Consider the following 25,548-nt stretch of genomic DNA (forward strand, 5'->3'; position numbering starts at 1 on the left):
CTTTGTGGAGGATGTGGAGCTTGAGGGAGACCATCCAAACTCCAAGAGTGATGTTAATATTTTAAGTCGTTGTCTAAAGGCACGGTGTCTCAAAGCACTTCTGGGCTGGAAGGGATTTCTGGAGGGCACCTAATTCTAGGAGTCCCACCACCATCACTGCGGCCAGGCCAGCTGCCTCAGAACATGTCAGATGGCAGAAGCTCAGCCTCTGGCCCTAGCAGTAACTCAGAAGAGGGAGTCTAGAAATCTGTGCTAGAAGCTTCTCAGGTTATTCTGGTGGGCAGACAGATTTAGGAACCACTGATTCCAATGCCTTTCCATATCCTTAAACAGGCTCATACATGGACAGCCCAGGTCTGATCACAAGTATCTCTGAACAGAGAAAGAAATTCACTGATTGATGAATACAGCAAATATTAAGTGCTGGTCATTATGCTTGGCTTTATGCCAGGTGGTGATCATGGTCCTTGCTCTCAAGGGATTCCCATTCTAGGCCTGATGTTCATTTTAGAAGCAGGTCATTCAGCCTGAGCCAGAAAACCTTGGAGATTATCAACCAATCCATTCATGACACTGTTGGGAAAACAGGCCCAGACAAGGAAAGCAATGTGCCCAAGACCACACAGCAAGTGGCTGTTGAAATGGATTTTCTGTTCCCAAACCAGCTCAGATGTTCCTATTCCCTTCCCAGGAGGGGCCTATCTACCCTTTGCTTCTTAAGCAATAAGCCTCCATATAGTCAGTGTTCCTGGAAGTCTAACTTCAGATATTGCTGAGATTTCAAATTTCAACAGGAATGGAGGCAGGAGGTTGGAGGGAACGCCAGGACGCGGAGTGTTTTTAAACCCACAGCCCTGGCTGTGCTGGAGATCGCGGCGCCTGCTCACCCTCCACACCCCCTACCCTTGAGAGCCGAAAGAGGAGGGGGCCGCCTCACGGGTTCCCAGGGACCTGACTCCCATCCCTCGGCCCAGGCAGGCTTATGGCACAGTCGCCCCGGGTCTGCGGAGGGGGAGAAGCAGAGGGTTAGCCGTGCCCGCCCCCAAAATCCCAGCCGCCCTGCGATTGGCTACAGGGACTCTGGCCTGGCCGCGGATTGGTCATCGCTGCGGGCTTGAAAGGTGGCTGAGAGCCACAGAGACCTCAGACGGACGTGGTCCGGGATCAGACAGCGTCTCCGGCGAGCCCGAGACGCGCCCCCAGCCCGCCATGGCCCGGCTGCTCCGGGCATCCTGCCTTCTCTCCCTGCTCCTGGCCGGCTTCGTCCCGCCGAGCCGGGGGCAGGAGAAGTCCAAGGTGAGTGAGCCTCCGGGGTGACGGAGTGTCTATCTCTCGGTGGCCAGGCAACCCCCATTCTCGGGCTCTCCTCGAGAAGGGCGTCACCAGGTGCGAGGGATGCGCTCAGCTCTGCTTGCCTCCCCCTCCGCCGCCGGGACCCCCAAGTGTCCCCTCCCCACTCCACCCCCACCGTCGGTCTCTTCGCAGTTTCATCCATTCGAGACGTGGAGACTGGGTGCCCTGGGCGGGCAGAATGGACAGCAGATGGGTCTCTCTCCCTGAGCTCCCACTTTCTCCCCCAGGGCTACATCAGGGCGCCTTGTTACATTCCTGCCTGTCTGCACCCCAGCTGCACCCCTCCAGTAGGGGAGACTGCCAGCTTGGAAGGAAAGGCAGAAGTCTCCTAGTTGTTGGTCAATCCCCTGAGGGTGTGTGACCCTTAGCTGGAGAGGGGATACTGAGGCAAGGCGAGGGCATTTACCCAGCAGGCTTATCTCTTTGGACAGTAATATGCCAGGGTGATTAAACCAGACAGAAGCCAGGGGTAGGGATAGGCCCAGAGAGAGGGGTTTCTGTCCCTAACCTTCCAACACGAAAACCCACATACCACAATGCACATGCTTAAACTCCTCAAGCTCTGAGGGTCTGAGTTTCTAAAATTCTCTGGGTCCTTATTCTCAGAGCTTAGAGCCCATGATTCTGTTTCCAAAATTTTGTCCACTGCTCAGGAAGCTCATTACGAGCATAGAGTTCTTCTGTCTGTTTCTAAGCTCCTTTTCTGCCTCAGCCTAAATCCCATGCTGAGTCTGCCTCTCCCTGGAGTCAGTCTAGAAACTGATTGCTGTGAAGCCACTTCCTCCAGGCCTCCTCCTCTTATCCAGCCCTGTTCATAATCCCCATCTCAGAAGTCAGCTGGGTCACTTTTCCCCCAGGGCAAGGATGAGACTGAGTTTCAAGAGTGGGGAGTGGGGTAGGAATGGGTGGACCACGGGCAGGTCAGCACCCTGGAATCCGTCCCATCTGCTCAGTTTGGGAAGAGCCAGAGCAGGGAAGACTTGGGCCCTGCCTCAAGGTTGGGGGTAAGAAGCTGGACCCCGGGAATAACTCAGCATGGCTGTGTGTTCTCTGCAGGACTTGGAGAGAGCAGAATGGGTACTGTATAGAAAAATTTGAGAGAAAGGGTGAGGTTTGTTCATATCAGATGCAACCAGCCAGGACTTGCTGGCTATGGAGAGCCTGGGCATGCCCATCTCTCTTCCCAGTCCTTACAGAGAGAGGTGAGATGTCACTGCCCTGGGTTTTAGGGCCCAACCATTTCCCTTACCCCCAACCCCAGGGCAGAGGGGTGGGAGTGTGGGGCACAGGGAGAATGTGGTGGACATAAGGTCACATCATCCCAGAGGGATGTTTGCTTCCTCCTAGTTCAAAAGGAAGGGCTGGGGAACAAAAGGAATCCTCCTTTCCTTGCTGTGTCCTCTCCCTTGCTGCCCGCGCTCCCCGCCCTTGCTGTACCAAAAGGCTTTGCAAAAGCCAGAGAGAGTAAGGACTGCTGACGTGCATGGGATCCTGGTAACGGCTGGTTTCTAGGTGATTAAACCAGACAGAGAGAATCAGTGGCCGACAATCAGAGCTGAAGGACCCTTCAGACAGCACTGAATCCAATTCCATCTTACAATCGAGGAGATGGAGCCCCAGAAAAGGGAAATGAGTGGTCACACAGAATCAGTGGCACAGCCCAGCCTGGAACTCAGGTCTCCTGCTTCCCAGTGCAGTTCTCCTTTCATAGCATCATATTTTTGGGAGTGGGCAGAAGAGAAAAGAATGATACAGGATAAGAAGTCCAAGCCAGCCAGAAATCCAAGTAAAAGCCATCCTCCAACTCGCAAGCCATCAGATCTCTTCTGTCTTGTCCTGCTGTGAGAAGATTGAGCCAGGCTTGCTGCCTCACCCCTCCTTGTTTAAGATGCAAAGGTCTGGGAGACTCTGGGCCCAGCAGAGGGAAGGGGGCTCACATAAAGCCTGGGCTGCAGGGCTCAGTGGTGGTCACAGGCCATGGCTTCCCCTGCCATGCACCACCCTCTGACCCCTCTGAGCCTACAGCACTAGCCTCCCTGGTCCCAAGACATAGCATGGAGACTTTATTACTCATCCCTCTCTTGGAATGCCCAGTGCCACATCTTCATCATGATGGCTGGGGATCACTGTCCTCTTTATAGGAATGTAGGAACATCAGGGCCCTTTCCTCTAGGATAATTGCTAGCCCCTATTGAAAGACAAATCAGAGTCAAGTTTGTAGATTATAGCATTTTATTTGGGACCCCAAAAGTTTTGGTGCAGCAAGGAAGCTGGGTCACTTGCAAAAATGGAAGCAGCTTCAAGCTTCTAGGAGATGGCGAGCAATTTTTATAGACCTAAAAAGGAAGTTGGCTTGATTCCTATTGATTGGGTGAAGGTTTGTCCATCTTATAAGGGTGGGTTTAGGGCAGATGGGCTTTATTTTGTATTGGGTCAAACATTATGAACTAGGGTCTGATTGCCTCTCTGGGTCAGACACCTTGGTGGGGATTTCAAATTTCAAAAGATACCAAGAGGAAACTAAAGAGGGAGTTCAAAGAGGAAGTAGGGCACAGGTTTTTTGGGTCTGAGGGGTCCCCGGAGCTTTCCATATATAATTTTATCACCCTTGACTTGTGGATTTCAAGCCTTTTTTGATCTGTCACTAGATTCTCACACCATTTTGGGAGACAGGTGATATTATCCTCACCAAGCAGCAGATGGAGGCCCAGAGACTGAAAGTGACTTGCCACACAGCCAGCAAAGACTAGAATTTAAACCTCCCAGGAGGTTCCTCTTGCCCCACTTCTACCCTCAAACTGTGCCCAGAAGCTGATCCTCCTGCTGTTTACAAGCTCTGGTTATTTGAACAACCTCTTGGCTTTTTTCCCCTTCACTTCCCAGAATTCAGTTTTGGATGGGGGTGGGGTGCAGGAGATGGAGAGGTCAGCACGGAGGCTTGGTCTTTTGGCTGCTAGACCTCTGCAGCCAGCTGGGTGTGTGTTGATGGTGCCCTGGTTTGTCTGCATTTGAAAGGTGGAGCCAACCCCAGCTGGGGCCAAGGAGGAGTGTGGAACTTAGGTCTGGTACCTTCTCCAGCACCCACCAAAAGTCATAGGATGTAGAAAACTAGACTTATGTAAAGCAGGGAATTTGCATCAGAGCAAAGAGGAGAGCTTCCAGCTGGCTGTCAGGGAATGGCCCCAGGGGAGGAAGCCCAGCCTGGCCTGGCTCAGCCAGTTTGCAGCATCTTGGTGACACCCTGCCAGCCTAGTTCACAGTTTTTACCCAGTTAGGTCTGCATACCAAACCTTACCAGGAAGTCTCCCAGAGTTAGTGAATTTGCTACTCTAACTCCAACCACTTGTGCCTGTCCTCTCCTGGTCTAGAGTACTGGTTTGGACTCCATTTGTTTATTGCCTCTGCGTCTCTCATAGGATGTCAGGGCCGGGACTTCAAAGATCACCTATTATAATGGCTTCAGATTTTTTCCTTTCCCACCACAAGCCATCTGCTGAATTGTATTGTTGATGCAATGGCACACTTTCAAGAGTAGACCCAGGTCTTTGTAGTCCATGGCAGATATGATCTAGATAGTGGGGTCATGTGCAGCATCCAGTTGGCGAGCAGTAATCTATTCCTTCCTCTCCCACTGATATGATATTGCCCCACCATCTTTAATGAGAATAACGGATCCAGTTCAGGGGTCTCATTTTATATATGAGGAAACTGAGGCCTGGAGAGCAGAAAGGACTTGTCCAAGACCATACAAGTAGCAGAGCTGGATGGGGAACCCACGTCTTCCAACACAGTCCACTGCAGGCCCTTCCCCCTTGTTCTGGAGGTTGACTGAGGAGCAGCAGTTGGGCAGAGACGAAGGGAAATATAACATCATCTTAACAACTACTCACTTACAAGGAGCACCTTTTATATGCTGGTGCTGGTGCTTTACTCTTATCATCACATTTACTCCTCACTACAAGCCTTAACCCATACCTGGCTCCCAATCCTCCTTCCTTAATTTAACAGCCTCATCTTTCCAGTTCTTCAAATTTGAAACCTCTGAATCACCACTTTCCGGACTGCTGCTTCCTCCTTTCTATTCAGTTCTTCCTTCCCAGTGGCCTAGTTCAGGCCTCGTCATCTCTCGCCTAGACTATCGCCACAGCCACCCAACCAGTCTCCATGCTCCAGCCCAGCCAGTGCCCCAGCCACCAGCATCAGGGCGGGCTCCCTCGGAGCCTGGTAAATGTTTGTAAATTGACAATGTGCTGTGGAAGTAATTATTTCACTAAGACTCTTCCGGTTTTCATAGCACTCACTAGCTTATCAAGTGCTTTCATAATCATTATCTTGTATAAGGAATTAGGAAACCTGGGTTCTTGTCCTGTTCCTATTCTTGGTAGTCTTGGGCAAGACACCCTCCCAGTTGGTATCTTTCATTATGTCAAAAATGGCAATGTCCAAGTTCTCTGCCAGCTCTAACCATTCCCTGGCACCGATCCTCTTCCTTCCAGACGGACTGTCATGGTGGCATGAGCGGCTCCATCTATGAGTATGGTGCCCTCACCATCGATGGCGAGGAGTACATCCCCTTCAAGCAGTATGCTGGCAAATACATCCTCTTCGTCAACGTGGCCAGCTTCTGAGGTCTGACGGGCCAGTACGTTGGTAAGTGCCCACCCTTCCTCCCCTGCTTTTTTGGTTCTGTGTCTACAGACCTGATAGCCTTTTGACATATTCTAGGAGATTCACAGTTACCCTGATTCATCCCTGGGCACCTCAACTACCCTAAAAACAGAGGCATGAAGATGGCGTTTGTGCCTGAAACTTCCTTTGACTGGAATAAGAAATGGTAGTTGAAGCTCAATCTTGCTGAGAATTTCTCATCTTCCCGCAGCCCCATCTGCCATGGTGCTTCCCTTGGCCCCTGCAGAGAAAGCATTCAGTCGCTCCGAAGCCCCAGCACGTGTGTGTGCATGGCGGTAGGGGGTGGGGGTAGAGGTGATGGTACAGGGGTAATTGCATTTCCTGAGCTTATTCTAAAATAAAACTTTAAAAATGATCTGGTTCATCTTTTCTCTCTCCTCAGTTTAGGTAGACTAAGGAAACCGAGGTTCAAAGTGAAGAAACAACTTAACCGGGGTCACAAAGCTATTAATAGCAGAACCAGGCTTTTGACCGGGTTTATGACCCCCAGCACACTCACTCTTTTTGTCTCTTTAGCTGGGGCAAAGTAAAGAGCATGAGGGAGCAGGCTGGCCAAAGGCATCTGACAGCAACCACAAGGAGATACTTTGGGCCTGGCAGTGGCTGGTGCCAGCTGGCTGGGGTACAGATGGGCCAGGGGGCTGGGGGATGGGGTTGGGCAGGCAAGGGCAAGCTGGCCCTGAGCTATCTGCTAGCAATAGCAGGCAGAATTGCTGGAAGTGGCTAACAGCAGGGCCCAGTGAGCTCCAACATGGAATGCCTCTGTCCAGCCCTTGGAGTACAGCAGAGTGTGTTTGTGCAAGAGATGGGCTGGGAGCTGGCACTGCCCAAGAGGCCCAGGGACACTGAACTGGGGGAAACCGGGGAGCTGGACCAGCACCTTCGATGGGTTGCTGAATTCCCAAAGGGTATGGAATGGTGGTGAGGGCCTCACTCTATACCGTGGATGTTCTGCCTTCTGCCCAGGGATGGCTGGTTCTTGCTCCACGAAACTCAAGCTTGCAAGCCCTGTGCTGAGGTGGGAGCAGCAGGCACAGACCCTCACCGCACTGTGGCAGGCCTTGGCAGTGGGCGGTGACTCTGTTATTTGAGGGAGGATATTTCTCTTTTCCTCCAAACTTCCAATCCATCCAGATTAGAGTCAGGAAGAAGGAACTTGCATCTCAATTCTGCCACAAACTTACTGGGTGATCTCACACTGGTCGTTTTCCTCTCCAGGCCTCAGTGTTTTTGGCTGTTCAGGGATTGCGGGTGAGGTGTGCCTCTTCACAGGCCACCCCACCTCTGCTCTCTGTCCCCAACACAGAACTGAATGCACTACAAGAAGAGTTTGCGCCATTTGGTCTAGTCGTTCTGGGCTTCCCCTGCAACCAATTTGGACACCAGGAACCAGGGGAGAACTCGGAGATTCTACCCATCCTCAAGTGAGTGCACCCTGGTGTCCTGGGAAAGCTCCTCCAGCACAGCCCAGGTCCAGGCCCTGGCTGTTGTTGCTCCCTGTTCCCGATGGCCATTTACCAACCACCGAGGACTTCTCTCCCCTTCTGGGAACTCTGTTTTAGGGAAATGAGGGGGAGGGAGAGGGACAGGCATGACTGGTTATGAAGCGCATGTTCGGAGAAGGGGAGCAAGTGGGGCCGCTGAGAAGAGACCGAGCTGGACGAAGAAGACTCCACACACTGCATCATGCCTGTGCCTACACAGCACTCAGTGGTTCCCCCAGCATCCTGTGGGGGAAAACTCCAGGCTCCCTAAACCCTCTCCCTCGTTCTGTCCTTCCACCCATCCCTAAGCCCTGTGCCCACCTCCTCGGGACCCACACGAGAACATTGCTCACAGGTATGTGCGCCCAGGCGGGGGCTTTGTCCCCAATTTCCAGCTCTTTGAGAAAGGGGATGTGAATGGGGAGAAAGAGCAGAAGTTCTACACTTTCCTGAAGGTGAGTGAGCAGCTGCCTGAAGCAGAGCCTCTCTGCCCAGCTGCCTGGGGAGGGGGCTGTACTCTGGCCCTGAACAGCGATGCAGCTCCCGGCTCTAGCCCCAGGGACAGACAGGGCCCTGGCCACCCTCCCCTGCCCCTCGGCTCTCCGGAAATTTCTTGGCATCTGATCACTGTTTCAACCAAAAGGATTTTCAGACCTTCAGATCTTATCAGCCCGTTTTACGGATGACGCCCAGACAGGGGAAGAGACATGGTGAGGGTCTCGGTGTTAGAGCCAGAGCTTGGACCAGAAGTCAGTCTTCTAACTTCAAACTGGTGCTCTTTTTCCAGTGCCAAGCAGTGCTGCTACCCCAGAAAGGCCTGGGGGGGCGGGGCAGGGGATGGGAGGGCCAGGCCACCTCCACTCCCTGCCCTGAGCAGGGTTGATGCTCCCATCTCATCCCTGCTCCAGAACTCCTGTCCTCCCACCTCGGAGCTCCTGGGCACATCTGACCGCCTCTTCTGGGAGCCCATGAAGGTCCACGACATCCGCTGGAACTTTGAGAAGTTCCTGGTGGGACCAGACGGTATGCCCATCATGCGCTGGTACCATCGGACCACAATCAGCAGCATCAAGAGAGACATCTTGGCCTACATGAGGAGGAAGACGGCTTGGGAGGTCAAGGGGAAATAACCATTCCCTGCCCCACCCCACCCCATGTCCACCACGCAGGGGCTGGGGAGGGCTCTATTCAGGAAGGAATCCATCTCTCCAACCCCACTGCACACCCCCCACAGTCCCAGCCCTATTACACAAGGCCCCTGCCTGACACAAATGTGTGCATACAACTGCGTGTGTGTGCAGCCATGTGTGGCTGCCTGCTTGAATGTCCAGGACCATGTACTATAAGGTGTGCCACGGCACTGTGCTGTGGGAAGCGTGGAGAACACTGCCTCTTTCCAGTTTTCGATTCCAAAGACGACAATTCATTATCACCTCAGCCCAAAGAGAAAAAAAAACCCATTATTTGGTCCCATCATTCTTCTCTAACCTGAACCACAGCCTTGGGGCCAGAATCTCCACTGACCCTCCCCGCTTCTTTCCATCCTATAGGCGTATATGGTTCCAGCCCTTTCTCCTTCCTGAAGGGCCTTCCCAAGCCTCCTACCCCCACCCCATAGTGCTTCCTGAGACCAGTCAAGGCGGATGTGAGAGCAAGGGCCATGTTCCCCATGTCAGGGGTGGCATCTCCATGAGGGTGGGGCCCGAAGCCTCTGTAGGCGGACCCCCCCTGAGCCTGTCTGAAGGGCTAGCCCTTTGTGCGTTCGGGTGAGGCCCTGGGCAGGGATGCCACCCCGGCCCCTTTGGAGGATGTGCTCCTTCCCCTCACCCTGGTCCATTGCCCTTGCACTCATGCCCCTCTCTGCCAAGTAAAGACCCTTCTGCAGCAGTTGAGCCTCCTGTGGTGCTTACTCAGGGAGACGGGAGTGGGAGAAAGAAAAAAGTGAAGGGAAGGCTTTCGACCCCCGCTTTTTGGTTTCCACCTAGACCCACCCTGCTACTCTCACTCAGGATTTGGAGTTTATAAAACCAGTTCACATCTACACTCATTCCCTCCACAGTCCTCCAGGGTGGCTAGGGCTGAGATGAGGTACTCCATTTGATGGATGAGGAAACTGAGGCCCAAAGAAGGACCAGGCCTTGCCCAAGGTCTCCTGAAGAGTGAGGGGCAGGACTGGAACTTAAACCTAGGTCACCTGACTTCCACCCAGGGCTCTTTACACACCCCCTGGATGCCCCATTCTCAAACGCTGAGCAGCATCAGCAGAGAGTCATAGTGACATTCTGGGGGATGGAGGAGAATGGGGCGGAGAGAGGGACAGGAAAGCAGCACTGACCGACTGGGATGGGGAAATCAGCCAGAGATAAAGGAACACCAGTCACAGAATGTTAATCTTCAACTTAGATTTATGTTCAAAAATCATGCAAACAGCTGCCCAGGGATGGACAGACAACTCAATCTGGGCCTCCAGGCACCATGAGCCTCCAGCTGTGGGACCCAGGGCCTGAACTTCATGGCCGGGCAGCTTCAGGCTGGGGCCCCTCACTGGGTGTGGCTGATGCGGCCACCGTCCCAGGCTGTGGACAGTGCTGGCACAGCTGCTGGGGCAGGAGGTGGAGAGGGACCCCAGTGTAGAACATCCTGTTGCTCTCCTGCTCCTGGAAGGCAAACCTGCTCCTCCCAAAACTCCTCAGAGAGAGGAAGGGATGGGTGTGGGGCAAGGTCCTGCTACAGAGGCTGAAGCAAAAACTAAACACACATACAAATAAGAAGTAGCACCCAGAGAGGGCAGAGCCACTCTGGGGAGGTTTTGAAAGGAAGGGGTCTTCTCCGTTGTACCCAACTCTTGAGACTGACTTCACCCCACGGCTTCAGCAAAGGAGGGTCAAAGCCAGATGAGACGAGACTTCTGTCCATATGGTGGTTGGTAGTGAGTTTTCCCTTCACTCCAAAGGGAGGAGCCCAAATGGAGCCTTCTGGGTGGAACCCTCCGAGTCTGTAAACAGTTCAGGTTGGAGCTGGAGCATGAGCTGGACGGTGCCTCAGCTTCTAGTCCAGCTGAGGCTATGCTCACAAAGAGCACATGACCCCTAGTTTTTCAGAAATCTGAGGTCAGCTGGCTCTGCAAGATGAAGGCGAAGCCGAGTGACATAATCTGTTCTCACTGAGGGCCCTCGCGGTCATTTTTTGTAGATTCTAAGTAAACAAAAATTTTGAGGGCATAAAGATTATGCAGTATAGGAGGTTTCAAAATCTTACACAGAAACCAAGACTATCACAGTGAAAATAACAGCTAGAGTCATGAGTGTCACCAAGTGCCAGGCCCTGGGCTAAGGGCCTATGTGCCTTCCTCATTTACTCCTTGCCCAGCCCTATGAAGTAGGCATATTATTATCCCTTTCTAAAGGAGGGGACTGGGGCTGAGAGGGGTTTAAAAAGGCTTACCCAACATTGTATACCCAGAAAGTGGTAGAGCCCAGATTGGAACCCAGTAGGTCTAGATCCAGATCCCTACAGTAGAACAGTTCTGGGAGAGGGTAGAGATGGGTACCTGGAGCCCTGGCCCTTGGCCACACTCTGCCCCTCATCAAAGCAGCCTCTGAAGGGCTCCAGAGAACCTCTGGGGCTCTGTGGAAACCATTAGGAAATGACTTCACAGCACCATCTCCACATCCAGTTACTAACCCGTGTAGACCACGCTCCCTCCAAGTTGTCCTGTAGCCTCTGCTTGCCTATCGTCTGTGAATGGGGCGCTCACTTCCTCCAGACAGAGCTGGCTCCATTTCTGTACAACTGTGATTCTCAGAAAGTTCTTCTTCATGCTGAGATGGACTCAGTTTCCCTACAGCTCCCCCCATCCCCCACTAGTTGTGATACTGGCCCCAGAGGCCTCACTCTCTTTCAGAGAGGAGAGGCCATGATCAAGGGCCTGACGTCTTCTCTTGACTAGTGAACAGTCAGCTCCAGTCCCTTCAACTTTCAATGGCAGACACCATGGCCAGAGAGAGCTTTTCAAAATGTAAATCTGGTCATGCCTCCCTGATTAAAAACTTCCACTGATGCCATGTCATTCTAGGAAACAGACCAACCCCCGACCTGGGCCAACAAGGCCCTGCACAGTCTGGCTGGCCTACCTCTCCAGCCTCGCCTCACCTGACTTGTTCTCCACGCCAGCCACACGGGCCTCTCAGATCCTCATTCACTCCCTCCCTCCAAGGCCTTTGTCCTCGTCAGTTCCTGTGCAAGAGCATCCTTCACCTCCACCTCTTCACCTGGTTAGTGCCACTCATTCTGAGGGGCTCAGTGCAAGTGTCATGGCTCTGGGAAGCCTTCCTGAGCCCCAAGTCTAGGTTAGATTCCACCATTATCTGCTTTCATAGAAACCTGCTCTCCTTCCTTCAGGGCACAGGCCCAGAGTGTAATCGTAGTCCATTCATGATTTTTTATTCACTCCTCTCCATCACTGACAGTAAGTTCTATAAGGATAGGGACCATTTCTGTTTCTGCTCTCTTTTAGGGTCCCTATTACCTAGCCCAGTGCCTGGGATTTAGACAATAAACTATGAATGAAAAAATGAATGAATACTTTCAATTCCCTGATCCCACAGTCACTACTGCTTTCCTTTCCACACTATTTCGGAGAGCTGAGCCTCTTCTCCACCAAGATTAGAAAGTTGCAACATCATCCCCAAACTGGGGCAATGCTGGCAAATAAGAAGTTCTCTCCCCTAGGGGAGGCAAGGCCCTGCACTCGGGGCAAGCTCACCCGGATCCGCAGGCCTGGCCGTCGCCATGTCCATCACCTGGGAGCTCTGGTTCCGCATCCCTGAACAAGGTGGGCGCCAGGTGTATTCAGGCTGGAACAAAACTCATTTTAATAATGAATAACCACTCTCAAAAATTATAATAGCAGCTACCATGTCGGGACAGTCCGGAATATTCTTTACCAAGTATAATTTAATCCTTACAAACACCTAGGTGAGGAAACTGAAGCTCAGAGGGTCCAGTAACTTGCTGAAGGTTATCCAGCTAGTAAAGTGGCAAAGCTTCAGTTTGAATCCAGTTTCTCTATAAGCCCAGGGCCAACTTCTGAAGCGCCACACCACACTCTAATGTCTAAAGAAGAGCTGTGTAAAGAGCAGTCATATGGAGAGAGTATGAAAAAGGAAGGCCAGGTAGGTGGCTGCTGTGATTGTCCAAGTGATAGCTGGGGGATGCCAAGATGGGCTGTGGCAGAAGAACTGGAGAAGATGGGATAGGTGGCAGCAGCTTTTTGGAGAAAGAATAAGAAAGAAAAAGAAAAGAAAGCAAAAAAAGAGGAAAGAAAAAAGGACAAGGGAAAGGAAAGGGAGAGAAAAAACAGTAAGGAGCTGGCATGTGGTTACACATAGAGATGATAAGAAAACGTCAAACCCCAACTCTGAGATCTCTGGCCTGGGAGATGGAGGGGGCACTCCTTCCTGCCCTGCTCTCTTACTCAGCCTTTTCTGCCTCACCCCAGTGATCTTGAACAGCTTTGAGCTGGAGAATCCTTGCCCCGGGGTAGCAGGCCAGAGACAAGCCCTGGACATCTGCCCATGCTATCTCGTGTCCTCCAGGAAGGAGCTGGGAATGCAGATTCTGACCACTGCACTTGACCCTCTTCTGGGAAGTGTCTGGGAGAGGCTGAGGTGGCCTCTATTGTGTGTTCTGGGGGGAAGGAGGGGCAGAGACTCACCAGATGGAAGAGTCGCGAGCTGGGGAGTGGGGGCGGGTGCTCCATGGCCATGGGGGGTGGAGGGTAGCGGATCTGGGACCAGTCCTCGAAGCCGTGATGCGGCACCATGGCTGCCACGGGTGGGTAGACGTAGGGGTAGGCCCCGCAGAGGTGCTCCGGGTGGGGTTCCATGTGGTAGCGCTCTCCTGAGGCCTGCAGAAAAGGCTCGTGTCTAGCTCTGACCTGTGACAGGCTGCACAGGCCAAACCCAGTGGCACCCATCTTCTCTCCCTCTCTTTATTTAGACTCTTAGGTCACTGAAGGATGGTACCTGGACACAGAAGGCCAGGTGAATGGGCCTGGACGGCTGGTACATGGGCATGGAAGTTTGGTGCAGATTGAGTCCCTGGGCACGGAAGGCTGGTATGTGGACACAGCATATCAACAGGGACAGCTAAGCCCCCTGAGCACTTACTCTGTGCCAAGTACTGTAGTGACTCAGGTGGCAGAGGGTGTAGGACACCTGAGCAAACCCCGTCCCATCAGACCACAGCTCCCTGAAGAAAGCAAGAGAAGGCAAATACTGCTTCTTCCCTCAAGTCTCCTCACCTTTGCTTTCCTCTTCTGCTGCTTGAGGGCCTTCTCCTCGTCTTTGAATGCTTTTAGCTGAGAGGAGGAGGGAGGGAGAGAAGACTGTTAGCACAGGTGGTTCCTGGCCACAGATGCCCAGGGCCACCACTCTGGGCAGTTCTTCCCAGTTCTGGGAAGGGTCCTGTGGCCGAGAGCACAGCCCGGCTGTTGGCTACAGGTAAGCCCTGCTCACACTGCGTGATCTGAACACAGGTCGGGAGGGTTAGGGGAGACCCACTGCTTCTGTGCTTCCACAGGCAACCACCATTTCATTTCACTTTGTGAAAAGTGGGTGGCTCAGAGCCAACCCCTAACTTTGCTCTTATTCAAAGGCATAAAAACTGATGGTGGAATGTCAGAGCCAGAGGTATCTTTGTGTTACACTCGTCATTGCATAAAGGGTTAGAGAGGGGAACAGACTTGCCAAAGTCACACATAGTTTGGTAGCAGAGCTGGAAGGAGAACAGGTGAGTGTCCTGATCTCCACTCTTACAGGGGTCCTGCAATCCACACCCTAGCCACCTCCCCACGAAGACAAGCCAACTGCCCTTTCCTTGGTCCCATGCCCTCACCTGGGCATTCGACAGAGTGACCTGGGCCTGCAGTCTCTCCACCTGCTTCTTCAACTCCTCCTTCTCCTCGTTCATGCGCTCCCGATCGCTGCGCTCTCTCTGGAAGTCCTCCTCAAAGATTTTCACCTGGAGGGAGGGGTGTGAGGGAGGAGAGGGTGTATGAGAGGAGGGGGTCATATGGGAGGAGGGGCAGTTCTGAGCAGAGGTCTGGAGCTGCTCAGGCCCAGAGACCATGTGGACCTCTGAGCAGGCTCACAGAGCCTCGGGAGGCACGTGGGGAGTGCTGGGTGCACCTCCAGCCCCCAATCCCCAAATTCAAACAGAGATGTTCTGCATTCCTCTGTTTTATGTCTGGCCTTTGAGGAAGGACTTTATTTGAATAAAGGATTCATGGCTAAAAAAAAAAAACAACGCCATCAACCCGACCATTCTGCTAAGGCCCAGAGGCAGAGGTTCCAGATTCAAGGTGTGGGTAGAAAATGGGGATTCAGGTCTCCTGGCTCTGAGAGCAGAGGACCTACCAACTCTCCCACAGCTCGGGAATGTCCCGGCAGAGGAGGTGCTGGGCCCTGCCTCCTTGTGAGTTCCCCCCACCACACCAAGGCTGACATCCTAACTGCAGATCGGGGAGACAGCTGAGCAGGATCAAAAGCAGGGCATTCCTCTCTCCTAACTAAGCCACCTTGGCAGGTGATCTTGCTGCTCTCCCCACTATGTGGGACATGACTCCCAGGGGTGTAAATCTCCCTGGCAACGCGGGATATGACTCCCGGGGATGAATCTGGACCCAGCATCGTGGGATTGAGAACATCTTCTCGACCAAAAGGGGGATGCGAAATGAAACGATATAAAGCTTCAGTGGCTGAGAGATTTCAAATGGAGTCAAGAGGTCACTCTGGTGGACATCCTTATGCACTATATAGATAACACGTTTCAGGTTTTAATGTATTGGAATAGCTAGAAGTAAATATCTGAAACTACCAAATTCCAACCCAGTAGCCTTCACTCTTGAAGACGATTATATAACAATGTAGATTACAAGGGGTGACAGTGTGATTGTGAAAACCCTGTGGATCGCACTCCCTTTATCCACTGTATGGATGAATGAGTAAAAAAATGGGGACAAAACCTAAATGAAAAATAGGGTGGGATCGGGGCGGGTGGGGGGAGGGGTGATTTGGGTGTTCTTTTTTTACTTTTTTTTTTTTATTCTTATTCTGATTCTTTCTGGTGTAAGGAAAATGTTCAAAAATAGATTGAAGTGATGAATGCACAACTGTAAGATGGTACTGTGAATGGTTGTACACCATGGATGATTATATGGTATGTGACTATTTATTGATAAAACTGAATTAAAAAGAAATAGATTGGGGTGATGAATGCACAACTATAAGATGGTACTGTGAACAGTTGATTGAACACCATGGATGATTATATGGTATGTGAATATATCTCAATAAAGCTGAATTAAAAAAAAGAAAAAGCAGGGCATTAAACAGCAGAGACACAGGGGAGAATCACCGCCTTTTCTATTTTCTTTCAATCTTTCTATGTCCCTCAGGAAGAAAGTCTCAGTTTATGCTAGTCTCTCTTTAATGCCTTTCTGGTATTTGCTAGTCTCCCTTAAATGAAGGGAAAGAGGTCTTGAGTACAGTTGTCATCAGGCAAAGCTATCTGGGATAGTTCAGTAACACTGTTTATTTAGTTACTTCCTATTTATAGCAAATAATAAATAGGCTTTCCCATTTATAGTGGTGATATAGTTTCCTCTTAAATACATTTATTTAAAGTAGTTTATGTAAAGCTTATTTTTAAAATATTAGGTACGTAACAGCACAGGTGGTGCATAAATCAGAAAGGTGATAGAGGAATGGGCTAAGATAGGAATGTGTGGCTGGAAAGGACAAACCCATAAACAGGCAGAGGTCCTGGACAACTGTCAGAAAGTGGACTACTAATTACAGCCCCGCATGACTCCCACCCCCATCCTGGGCCCTTAGGAATGCTCCTCTCCCACTGCCCCCCCCTCACCTGACCACCTCCCTCCAGCCTCACCTGCTGCTTCAGCAATTCGTTCTGTGTGACCAGCTCCTGTTTCCTTAGGAGGCCCCCAGTTCCTTCTGGGTTCCCCAATGCTGTCGGTGGAGATGAGGGGGAGGCCTGGATGCTCAGTGCTTCCTCCAGGGCCTGGGAGCAGGTAGGGAAGAGATAGGACCATCAGCAGGAGCCCCTGGAAGTCAGAACCCATTGAAGTGGTCATCCTCAGGGGCCCCCTTCCTGATAATACCCACCACGGCTATTTAATAAATGCTGACCTATTTATTAACTATACACACCTCATTTTATTGAAGCCTTTCCACAACCCTACGAAGAGAGGACTATGACCATCATCCCCATTTTACAGCTGTGAAAACTGAGGCTCAGAGGCCAAAAGTAACTTGTCCCAAGTCACACAGCTAGTAGGTGGCAAAGCAGGGATTAAAACCCGGTGTGTATCTTAAAACAGCAGGCTAAACAGGGGTCCCCATATAGAAGGAAGAATCTCTCCTTGCCTCAGCAGGTGTGGCTTTATTCTTAGGACCCAGAACTAGAAAAAAATATTGAGTCCTTTGGGGAAGCTTCAGTCTCCCCAACAACTGCCCTGCCCTGAGGGTCTTCAGCTTCAGCTACCTGTTCTCACCCAAGCCAACCCTTACATCCTCAACTCTCCTGGAGTTAGATTATACTTGATTTTATTTCTACTTATTTAATATTTTACCTTTCTAATCCTGGAAATGGGTTGAAATATCACTGAATAACATTTTGAAAATGAAAACGGGAAAAGCGCCCTTTATCTACCTGCTAACAAACTACTTCCCTTTATGTAAAGGGCTTCTCCCATCTTCTTAAAAGGTTTCCATTAACTGTTTCTCCCTCAATGCTGTTAACATGTAACTTTAGAACTCTGGAACACCTCTCAAGACTTTCGCAACTGGCCATGCTTTATCATCACTGGGACTTCTGCCCTCTGGACGGCAGGGCCTAGGCTCACTGTGCCTCAGTTAGCCCATGCTGCCCATTGTTGCAGGGCACAGAACCCCCCAGACAGAGGCTCACAGGCTGCCTGTTCCCCCCCCCCCCCCCCCCAGAACTGAGGGGACGTAAAGGAGCCCTTCCTAACTTCAACTCGTGCCTCCACTCGGTCTCCTTGGCTCCCACAAGAGCAAATCTAGGATGCCATGGCTCCACTGCAGCCTCCTACCGCACCCTGTGGTTCAGTTGAGAAGATGGAGGCCCAGGGACAGGGTGTGACTTACCCGATATCATGAGCAACGCAGGCAGCCTGCCCTTCATGAGGCATTCACATGAGTGGCTGTCCCCAAGGTTGCCAAGAGAGACTGGAGGGCACTGACCCTGCCTTGGACAGCTCTACCGTCAGAACCATATAAAACACCTCGTCCAGATTTAGACTCCCAAGTCTCCCAGCTCAGGACAGTTTTTTTTTTTTTCCTCTTGGAACTCAGGTCCCCAAAGCCCCAGATTTGTAAAACACCAAAACTAAACAGAGAGGGTTACACCAGCAGGGCTGGGGCCCAGTATAGTTAACCCTGAATGGCAAAGTGGGGTCAGCCCATTGAGGTGTCAGGCGGAGAGTGGCACTTCGAGTGACAGCAGGAACAAAGGCCTGGAAGTAAGAGGGAGCACAGGCTCCTCCAAGGGGCTGGATGACTCAGTGTGTGGCATGGGAAGGCAGGGGACACTGGGACTGTGCTGCTGCACTGAGGTCCTCAGCACCAGCCCCACCCCTGACCAAGAAGTCTCCCCTCCTGGGCTGAAGGGTCGGGGGAGCTAGCGAAGGGCTGGGCACTGCAGCCGGGCTCAGGGAAGCCCTGCCCATCCAGGGAGACCAGGGCCAAGCTACCGACCTTATTGAGCCGCTGGATCTCCTTTTCCTGGTACTCCCGCTGCCGGGTGAGTGGGCTCAGCTGATCCTGCAGGTACTTGACCTTCTGGCGTAACTCCTTGGCCTCTGTTGTCAGGTGCTCCTTGTTGGCCTGCAGGGAAGGCAGGGGGTGAAGCAGGAGGCTTTCCTCCATCCCCTCACTCACACATGCCTCCTCTCTCTCACTTACTCAGTACGTGCAAGGTGCCGTCGTCTGAAGGAGAATGCCTATTCAGTCCCTATCCTCAAGGCAGGGCAGCTTGGATCAGTTGAAAGGCCCCGGATCCTAATGCCAGCTCACCCACCAATTAGCTGAGACCCTGGGTGCTGTTCCAGCTCTCTCGTCTCAGCTTAGCTATCAACTGAATGTGAGTTGACAGATGGGCTTCAGGAGGTCTGAGCCCCAAAACTGAACGCAAGCTTTTTGTCTGCATGCAATTTTCAAAGGAGAAAAGCCATAGCCTCCACCAGATTCTCATGAGGTCTGTTATAAAGTTATAAGCCACTAATAATCTCTAAAGGATGGATAACCTCTAAAGGACCTTTTAGCTCTTCCAGTCTCTGAGCCTTAGGGAGAGATGATGCTTACAGAAATAGACATCACGTAAGGCATGTTACATAGAGAAACAAGTAGAGCCTGTGGGCTTAAAGACAGAGCTCCACAGCTGAGAAGAAACCAGGGAAGGCTTCAAGATGGAGGCACCACTCCCATACCCACTATGGAACCATGAGTGCTTCCTCATCTCAGGCGTCCCAGCTAGGGTGTGCCCCTCTATACGATGGGAAAGGAATGGCCAGACAGGGAAGGGGCCTTACTCAAGGCCACACAGTAAGCTGGAGCTAGAACCCAGTTCTAATTCTGATGCTCTCTCCCCTTCTAAGTCAAAGGAAACGTTTAAAAGGGGGAGGAAGCACAGTATAGTGGAAAGACCAGGGCAGGGACACACCCCAAATAAATGGCATATTTCCATGAGCACATATGTGAGTCAAACGTCTGAAAACAGACACAGAAAAATGGTAACAGTGGGTGCCCCTGGGGAAGGGAGGTGGGAAGGGAAACTTTTACTTTCTCTGTATCGTTGGGACATTTTACAACCGTGCAATCACATAACATGGATTAGGAGATAGGTCCCAGGGGTCAGTTTTCATCCCAGCCCTGCCATTATCTCCCGTGTGACCTTTCCTCAACATGCTGCAAACTGATTGGTGAGCTGACTGAGCAAGAGACTGCTGCCAGCGGCCTTGGTCTTGGTCAGACTTGTGGGAGTTGCTCTGGACTCCTCACGTAAGAGGTTCGAGGATACTATTCCTGTGTATCTTTATCTATAAGGCTTCTCTGAGGCCACCACTGTCTAGAAATATCCCACCGTATCCCCACTGATAGGAGAGAGTGGCCGGATTCCAGGGATTCATCTCCTCTGTGGATATGCGCGCAAGGGGCAGGGACCAAAGAGTCAGGGTATCTGGCTGCAAGCCACAAGAGGTGGCTCTGCAGCCAGGAGAAAAGATAGGAGTTGTCCTCCCTAACACACATCTTAAAGGTGAGGGGGAGGGCGCAGAGGCAGGCTCATGCCACTCAGATAAGGCCGCTGGTATAGGAGGGAACTCTGAGATGTAAGCAGTGCTCAGAATGTCCATTTTTAAGTTAGATAAAAGAAGTCCAGGGCTACAGACCCAAATAAAATCTCCCAAGAGTTGGGGACCTGTTCTGGACTCTGAGACTGAGTCCAATCCCCCTTTATGCCCTCTTCTCTGATCCCTGCAGCTTCTTCTCTGTAGCACTTAATGCATTTCTGCTTATTTACTTGCTTCTGTGAGGAGCTGTTTAGTGCTCCCTCCTCAGCGGGGGCAGGACTGAACTGTCCACCACTTACTCTCAAAGCCCAGCACAGTGCCTGGGGCACGCTCTAAGTGACAACAACCGGATGTTCAGGGATTAAAAGAAATGAGCTCCCGAGCTACAAAAAAACATGGAAGAACCTTAAATACATACTGCTACGTGAAAGAGGTCAGTCTGAAAAGGCTACTAACTATCTGATTCCAACTGTATGACACTGAGAGAAAGGCAAAACTATAAACAGTAAAAAGATCAGTGGTTGCCCCAGGTTGGGGTGGGGTGGGGTGCAGGGAAGGATAGCTAGGTGGAGCACTGGGCACTTCTAGGACATGAAACTATACCACTTAATGCCATCCATAATGGTGGACACATGAGATGATACCTTTGTCAAAACTGAGCACACGAGGAGCAAACCCTGGTGGGCCTTAGTTACCAATAATGTATCAATATTGGTTCATCAACTGTAACAAATGTACCACGCTAAAACAAGATGTTAATAAAAGGGGAGATTGTGTGTATGCGTGTCAGAGTGGGGCAAGGAGGTAAGGGAACTCGCTGTACTTTCTGTGCAGTTTTTCTATGTAAACCAAAAACTGCTCTAAAATAAAAGTTTACTAAAAAACAAAACAAAACAATGACTGCAGTATGAATAAACGAAGCAGTGTCTAACGTTTTAGTCCCTCCTTCATAAACAGTCCTTACTACCCTAAGCATTTAGCAGTGCCCCACTGCCCACCCAGTGCAACAGAGCAGGCCTAGTTGAATCTGTTTTACCTTCTGTGCTTCCCAGAAAGCACCCCATCCTTCAGATTTTAATTAAAGAAAAAAAAATTCTTCTGTAGGAAAACAGGAAAGCTTGAAAAGCAATACCTAATCCAACCTCCTATATTTCCAGATGAAAACTGAGACACAGAGAAGGCAAGTGCTTTTTCCCATGGCTACACAGCCTTCCAGCATTAGTGCTGGAGCTAGGACACCCAGGCTCCCTTCCCCGCCCCTGGCTGGTTTACTACCGTGAGCTTCCCGCTAACAGGGAGAAGGGAGCAGGCCTCTCAGAGCCCAAACTGCAGGAATCAGCATTCACACTTGCCTCCTCCATTTCAATCTTGGACTTGGCCAGGAGGAGCTTGCGGTCAAAGTCACGCTGCTTCTGCTCCCGCTCAGCCTCCAGGTCAGTGACCTGCTTCTGCAGGTCCACCAGCTTCTGGCGCAGCTCAGTGATCTGGGTTCAGAGGAGAGAGGGGGAGTGCATGAGGGCAGGGGTGCAGGATGTGCCTGGGACACAGGCAAGGCTTGGCTTCCACCAGGTCCCCCAATGCTGCCAGCCCCCAACTGCTCCTCTCAGCCATGCCAGGTCTCAGCTTGGACAACCTCCAGGATGTAAGGCTGTGGAGAAGGAAGCAGTGAGATGGAGGCTGCCACGCCCTGAGAACACAGTCAGGAATCTGGGGAAGGCATCTCTTTTCAGCTTTAAGTTCCTAAACCCCCAAGTTACCTTCTGCTCATACTGCTGCTTCATGGACCGGAAATGCTGGTCCCACTGCTTGTTCACTTCGAGTAGCTGTGAGGAGAAATCAGGATTAGCAAGAGACAGGCAGATAATGGATGGTGGTGACAGTGGCACAACATTGTGAATGTAATTAACAGCACTGAATTACGTATTTGAATGTGGTTGAAAGGGGGAAATTTTAGGTTATATATGTTACTAGATTAAAAAAAATAACAGAAAAAAAAACTTTAAAAAACTAGGACTGTAAAACAAAATGTAAACCATGGACTAGAGTTAATTGTATAATTATAAAAATATTCTTTTATCAACTGAATAATAAAAAAAAAAAAAGACAAGCAGAGAAGGAACAAGGAAAGCCAACTCCCCCAGTCCCCCCAAGACACCAGTTTCCCAAGATCCACACTGTGTATGCAAATAGTGCTACAGACAGTGCCTCAATCCCTCACTTCTCAAAAATTCAATGTTCCTCAAAGCGATTCACCTTTATCAACCACCACATGTTCAAATCCTGCCCCCTAGGTCCTGTGGATGTGGATCTTGGAAGATCCTACTGAAATGAGGCCAAACTGAATGAGGGTGGGCCTTAATCCAGTATGACTGGAGTCCTTCCACGCAGAGGAAGTTTGGACACAGTAGTAAGAGTGAGGAGATGAGGACGGATAGCCACATGTTGGAGGCAGAGACTGAGTTATGGAATGCAAGCAAGCCACCACCTTGCTACAGACTTTGGAGAAAACACAACCCTTCCAACACCTCGACTTTGGAATGCTAGCCTCCAAAACTGTGAGAAAACAAATTTCTGCTTTTTAAGTCAACCAGTCTGTGGAATTTGCTATAGCAGCCCTGACAAACTAGGACACCAGGAAAGGAAGGCTAACACTAAGACATGGAAATGGTGTATAATTATGGCGTACAATTATGGAACACATATCTCTTTGGAGAGCCACGTGGGACTATGAATTAGAATGTCAAGTTTTCGTTTTCTTAAGCCCACTAATTCCACTCTGAAAAATGTAATTGACAAAAACACTTGCACAAGCATGCAAAAATATATGTACAAGGTTGATCATCTTGGCAGTGTTTGTATTATAGACAAAACTGGAGACCAACTTACACATAGGGAACAGGTTATATAAACTACAGTATGAACAATAATAGAGCACTGTGAGTTATTAAAAAGAATAAGGCATCCAATGTATTTCCTCAGTTTTAAGATGACATTAATTATTTGCCATACTCTTGATAAACAGACATCTCCTCAGGAGCAAAACAATCCTACATCATTAAATAAATAAAACAAAGGGAAACATTAAGATATAACAAAAAATATGCAGAATTGAGGAAATACGGTATTTGTTACAGATATGAAAACATACCTTCAAAAATATAATTAAGTAAAAGAGCAACCTGTAAAGCAGTATGTATGATATAATCTTATTTTTGTGCTTATTTTTAAAAACAGATTAGACATTAAGTACATTTAAAAAAAAAAAGACAACTGAGGAATATCTATGGACTGTTATTACCTGTGACTATCTCCAGGAGGTGAAATTCTTTAATCTTTTTATAATGAGCATTACCTTAGTTTTGTAATCAGAAAAAAAAAAAAACCCAAAACTATAGCAATATCAAAAAGGAATCTAAAATGAATACGTACACAAATTAAAGAATGACGGAGAACTGACTTTCAAATGTGCTGGAAGTCCAGGAAGGGCAGATAGGCTCAGGGGCCTGGAGAAGGACCTGAGCTAGGATTTCGCTGTGTGGAGAGGAGGGGGCTGGAGGGAACAGACCACCGAGGCAGGCAGAGATGGTGTGTGCTCCACTCGCAGCCTGACAGATGCCCACCAAAAGGCAACACCAAAAGGGAAGTAGGCCTCACCCTTAGGTCTGGAAAGAATGGACTGGATGGGGGTGTGAAATAAGGAATATGCATCAGGTAAAAGGGAAGGACCTGAACTTCTGGAGACTCTCAGTCAGCTGGAAGCTGCTGCAAGAAGGCGCCTCATCCTCTCCTTGGGCAACAGCCCCTCCTTGACCCAGCTGTGTGGCAACAGATGAAACTTTGGCTCCCCAAACCCAATGTTGAGGTGTGTCTAACTTATTATAACTTCTTTCCACCACACAGGGGTTACCATGGAAGCCTTCTTAAACTACTGCCAACAGTTTCAGGCTGTGCCCCAAATGCTGTGACCTCGGAGGACAGGAAACTGATCAAGAGGACAGACTGCTTAGGACAAGGCAGCAGATCTCTTCCATGAGCAGATGCTTCAGTGGTCACCATGGCAACTCACCATGGTGACCTGGGACCAGGCAGAGCCAGAAGGCCAGGGAGGGCCTTTGTCCTGCCAGTTTCAGGAGGGGTGGAGGGTCTTCTCTGACTACCCTTCCATACCCAGCCACCTACCTCGGTGCGCTGCTGCTCCAGCATCTTCACCTTCTTCTCAACTGTACCCAAGGCCCCCACTTCTGGGATCTTGCCTGCTGCCATACTAGCCTGGGGAGAAACACAGAGGGAACTCAAAATAAAGACTCAAAATGAAAACCTTCACCCACTTAGTACTCCTATAAGGCCCCTTCATCCCAGTGACCCCAGCCATCCATCTCCCATCTCCTAGCTACTCTAATCCCAAAACACTGCTACACATCCAGCCATGACTCAGTCCCCTTTCTGGGAGCCCATCAAGATAATTCTTCTCCCTCCCTGACTCAGCCATCACTATACCCTCTCCCACCCTTTCCCTTCCCACAGCCACTGCTTTCTCTGCTTTGGCTCTGCCTCTAAGGCACTGCCAACTGCCCTCCAGCCCTCTACACATCAGCCAAAACTCCTCTGGCCTGGAAGGCAAGTTAAATACTTTTTAAAGTTTTATCAAATATTTATTTAGAAAATATTTTTAGAAAGATACAGAAATAAATCCAGATGCATTTTTATGCATGGTCGGTATGCATACATATATTTCCTAATGAGAGAACCCAAAGCAGTGACACCCCAGGAGCCGTGAGCACACTGAGTGCCCAGCTCTTGGTTTCTAATACCGTTCTTCAATAAAAAGAAACAGGGCTCTTTGGAGAAGTGGTTAATTCCAGGGATAAAGCAGAGAGAGTATAATGTGAGCCTGGAGCATTTTAGGGTGCCAGAAAGTAAGAAAATGCTCAAAAACAAAACAAAACAAGACAAAACCCCAGAAGGATGGGGCCTGTCAAAGAGCTCCCAAAGGCTAAAGTGGGGACAATGTTAGCAAAGAAAGAAATCATGACAGTGTTGGATTATAAATTAGAAGCTGGATAAATGAATAAATGGGGTAAAGGGACAACTCTTCTTTGAGGAAGAGTTCCAATTAGGATAGAAGGAATGAAGGAAATGGGAAACCATGGCTGGGACATCCCAGCAGGGAGTGCAGGGGTGCTCCACCAATGGACACTAACATTAGTGAGCCAACATCTAAGGAGAAACAGGACATCTGCAGTCTCACAGCTTCTCTCCAAGATAAATATTTACTCATCACAGAGGGAAAAACAGTGACTTCATCGCGGAGCGAACTGTCAGACAACACCTTCACCAAGTGACCACAGTTAACCCTCACAAGTAATAAGACCTATTGACGTTATATGTGCCCTGACGTGATACACTGAGAAGTGCACCTGTCATGTGAACAGTATTCTGGCCAAAAATGCAAAAACTCATTCTAACGATGAGCAACAATCAGAGAAACCCAAACGGAGCGACATCCTAAAAAGTAACTGACCAGCATAACTCTAAAGGGTCAAGGTCATGAAAGACGGAGAAGCCCGGGGAGCTCCCTAGACTGGAGGAGACTAAGAGGAGATGATAACTAACTGCAGTGTGGGGTCT

At 50.2% G+C, this 25,548-nt stretch overlaps 2 protein-coding genes across 6 annotated transcripts in view; one reads left to right on the forward strand and one right to left on the reverse strand.

The window, feature by feature from the left end:
- Nucleotides 1–1,021: 1,021 nt before the first annotated feature.
- On the forward strand, nucleotides 1,022–9,418 carry GPX3 (glutathione peroxidase 3). The gene is made up of 5 exons (XM_037801207.1): nucleotides 1,022–1,296; nucleotides 5,850–6,003; nucleotides 7,349–7,466; nucleotides 7,882–7,981; nucleotides 8,435–9,418. Exons 1-5 carry the CDS (start codon nucleotides 1,210–1,212, stop codon nucleotides 8,654–8,656), a joined length of 681 nt encoding a protein of 226 aa, XP_037657135.1. The 5' UTR covers nucleotides 1,022–1,209; the 3' UTR covers nucleotides 8,657–9,418.
- Nucleotides 9,419–9,913: 495 nt separating this feature from the next.
- Nucleotides 9,914–25,548, reverse strand: part of TNIP1 (TNFAIP3 interacting protein 1) — a 58,572-nt gene continuing 42,937 nt past the window's right edge. For all 5 annotated transcript variants that reach the window (XM_037801204.1, XM_037801203.1, XM_037801206.1 and 2 more), the window contains 10 exons: nucleotides 24,100–24,189; nucleotides 21,678–21,743; nucleotides 21,273–21,404; nucleotides 18,329–18,457; nucleotides 16,479–16,610; nucleotides 14,424–14,549; nucleotides 13,831–13,887; nucleotides 13,243–13,434; nucleotides 12,292–12,382; nucleotides 9,914–10,721 (listed from right to left, as the gene is read on the reverse strand). In XM_037801204.1, the coding sequence (XP_037657132.1) occupies nucleotides 10,687–10,721; nucleotides 12,292–12,382; nucleotides 13,243–13,434; nucleotides 13,831–13,887; nucleotides 14,424–14,549; nucleotides 16,479–16,610; nucleotides 18,329–18,457; nucleotides 21,273–21,404; nucleotides 21,678–21,743; nucleotides 24,100–24,189 (1,050 nt within the window). In that variant the 3' untranslated portion in view covers nucleotides 9,914–10,686. The remainder of the gene's footprint in view (nucleotides 10,722–12,291; nucleotides 12,383–13,242; nucleotides 13,435–13,830; nucleotides 13,888–14,423; nucleotides 14,550–16,478; nucleotides 16,611–18,328; nucleotides 18,458–21,272; nucleotides 21,405–21,677; nucleotides 21,744–24,099; nucleotides 24,190–25,548) is intronic.

The sequence above is a fragment of the Choloepus didactylus genome, chromosome 13 (assembly GCF_015220235.1).
Source record: "Choloepus didactylus isolate mChoDid1 chromosome 13, mChoDid1.pri, whole genome shotgun sequence".
NCBI classification, from domain to species: Eukaryota; Metazoa; Chordata; class Mammalia; order Pilosa; family Megalonychidae; genus Choloepus; species Choloepus didactylus.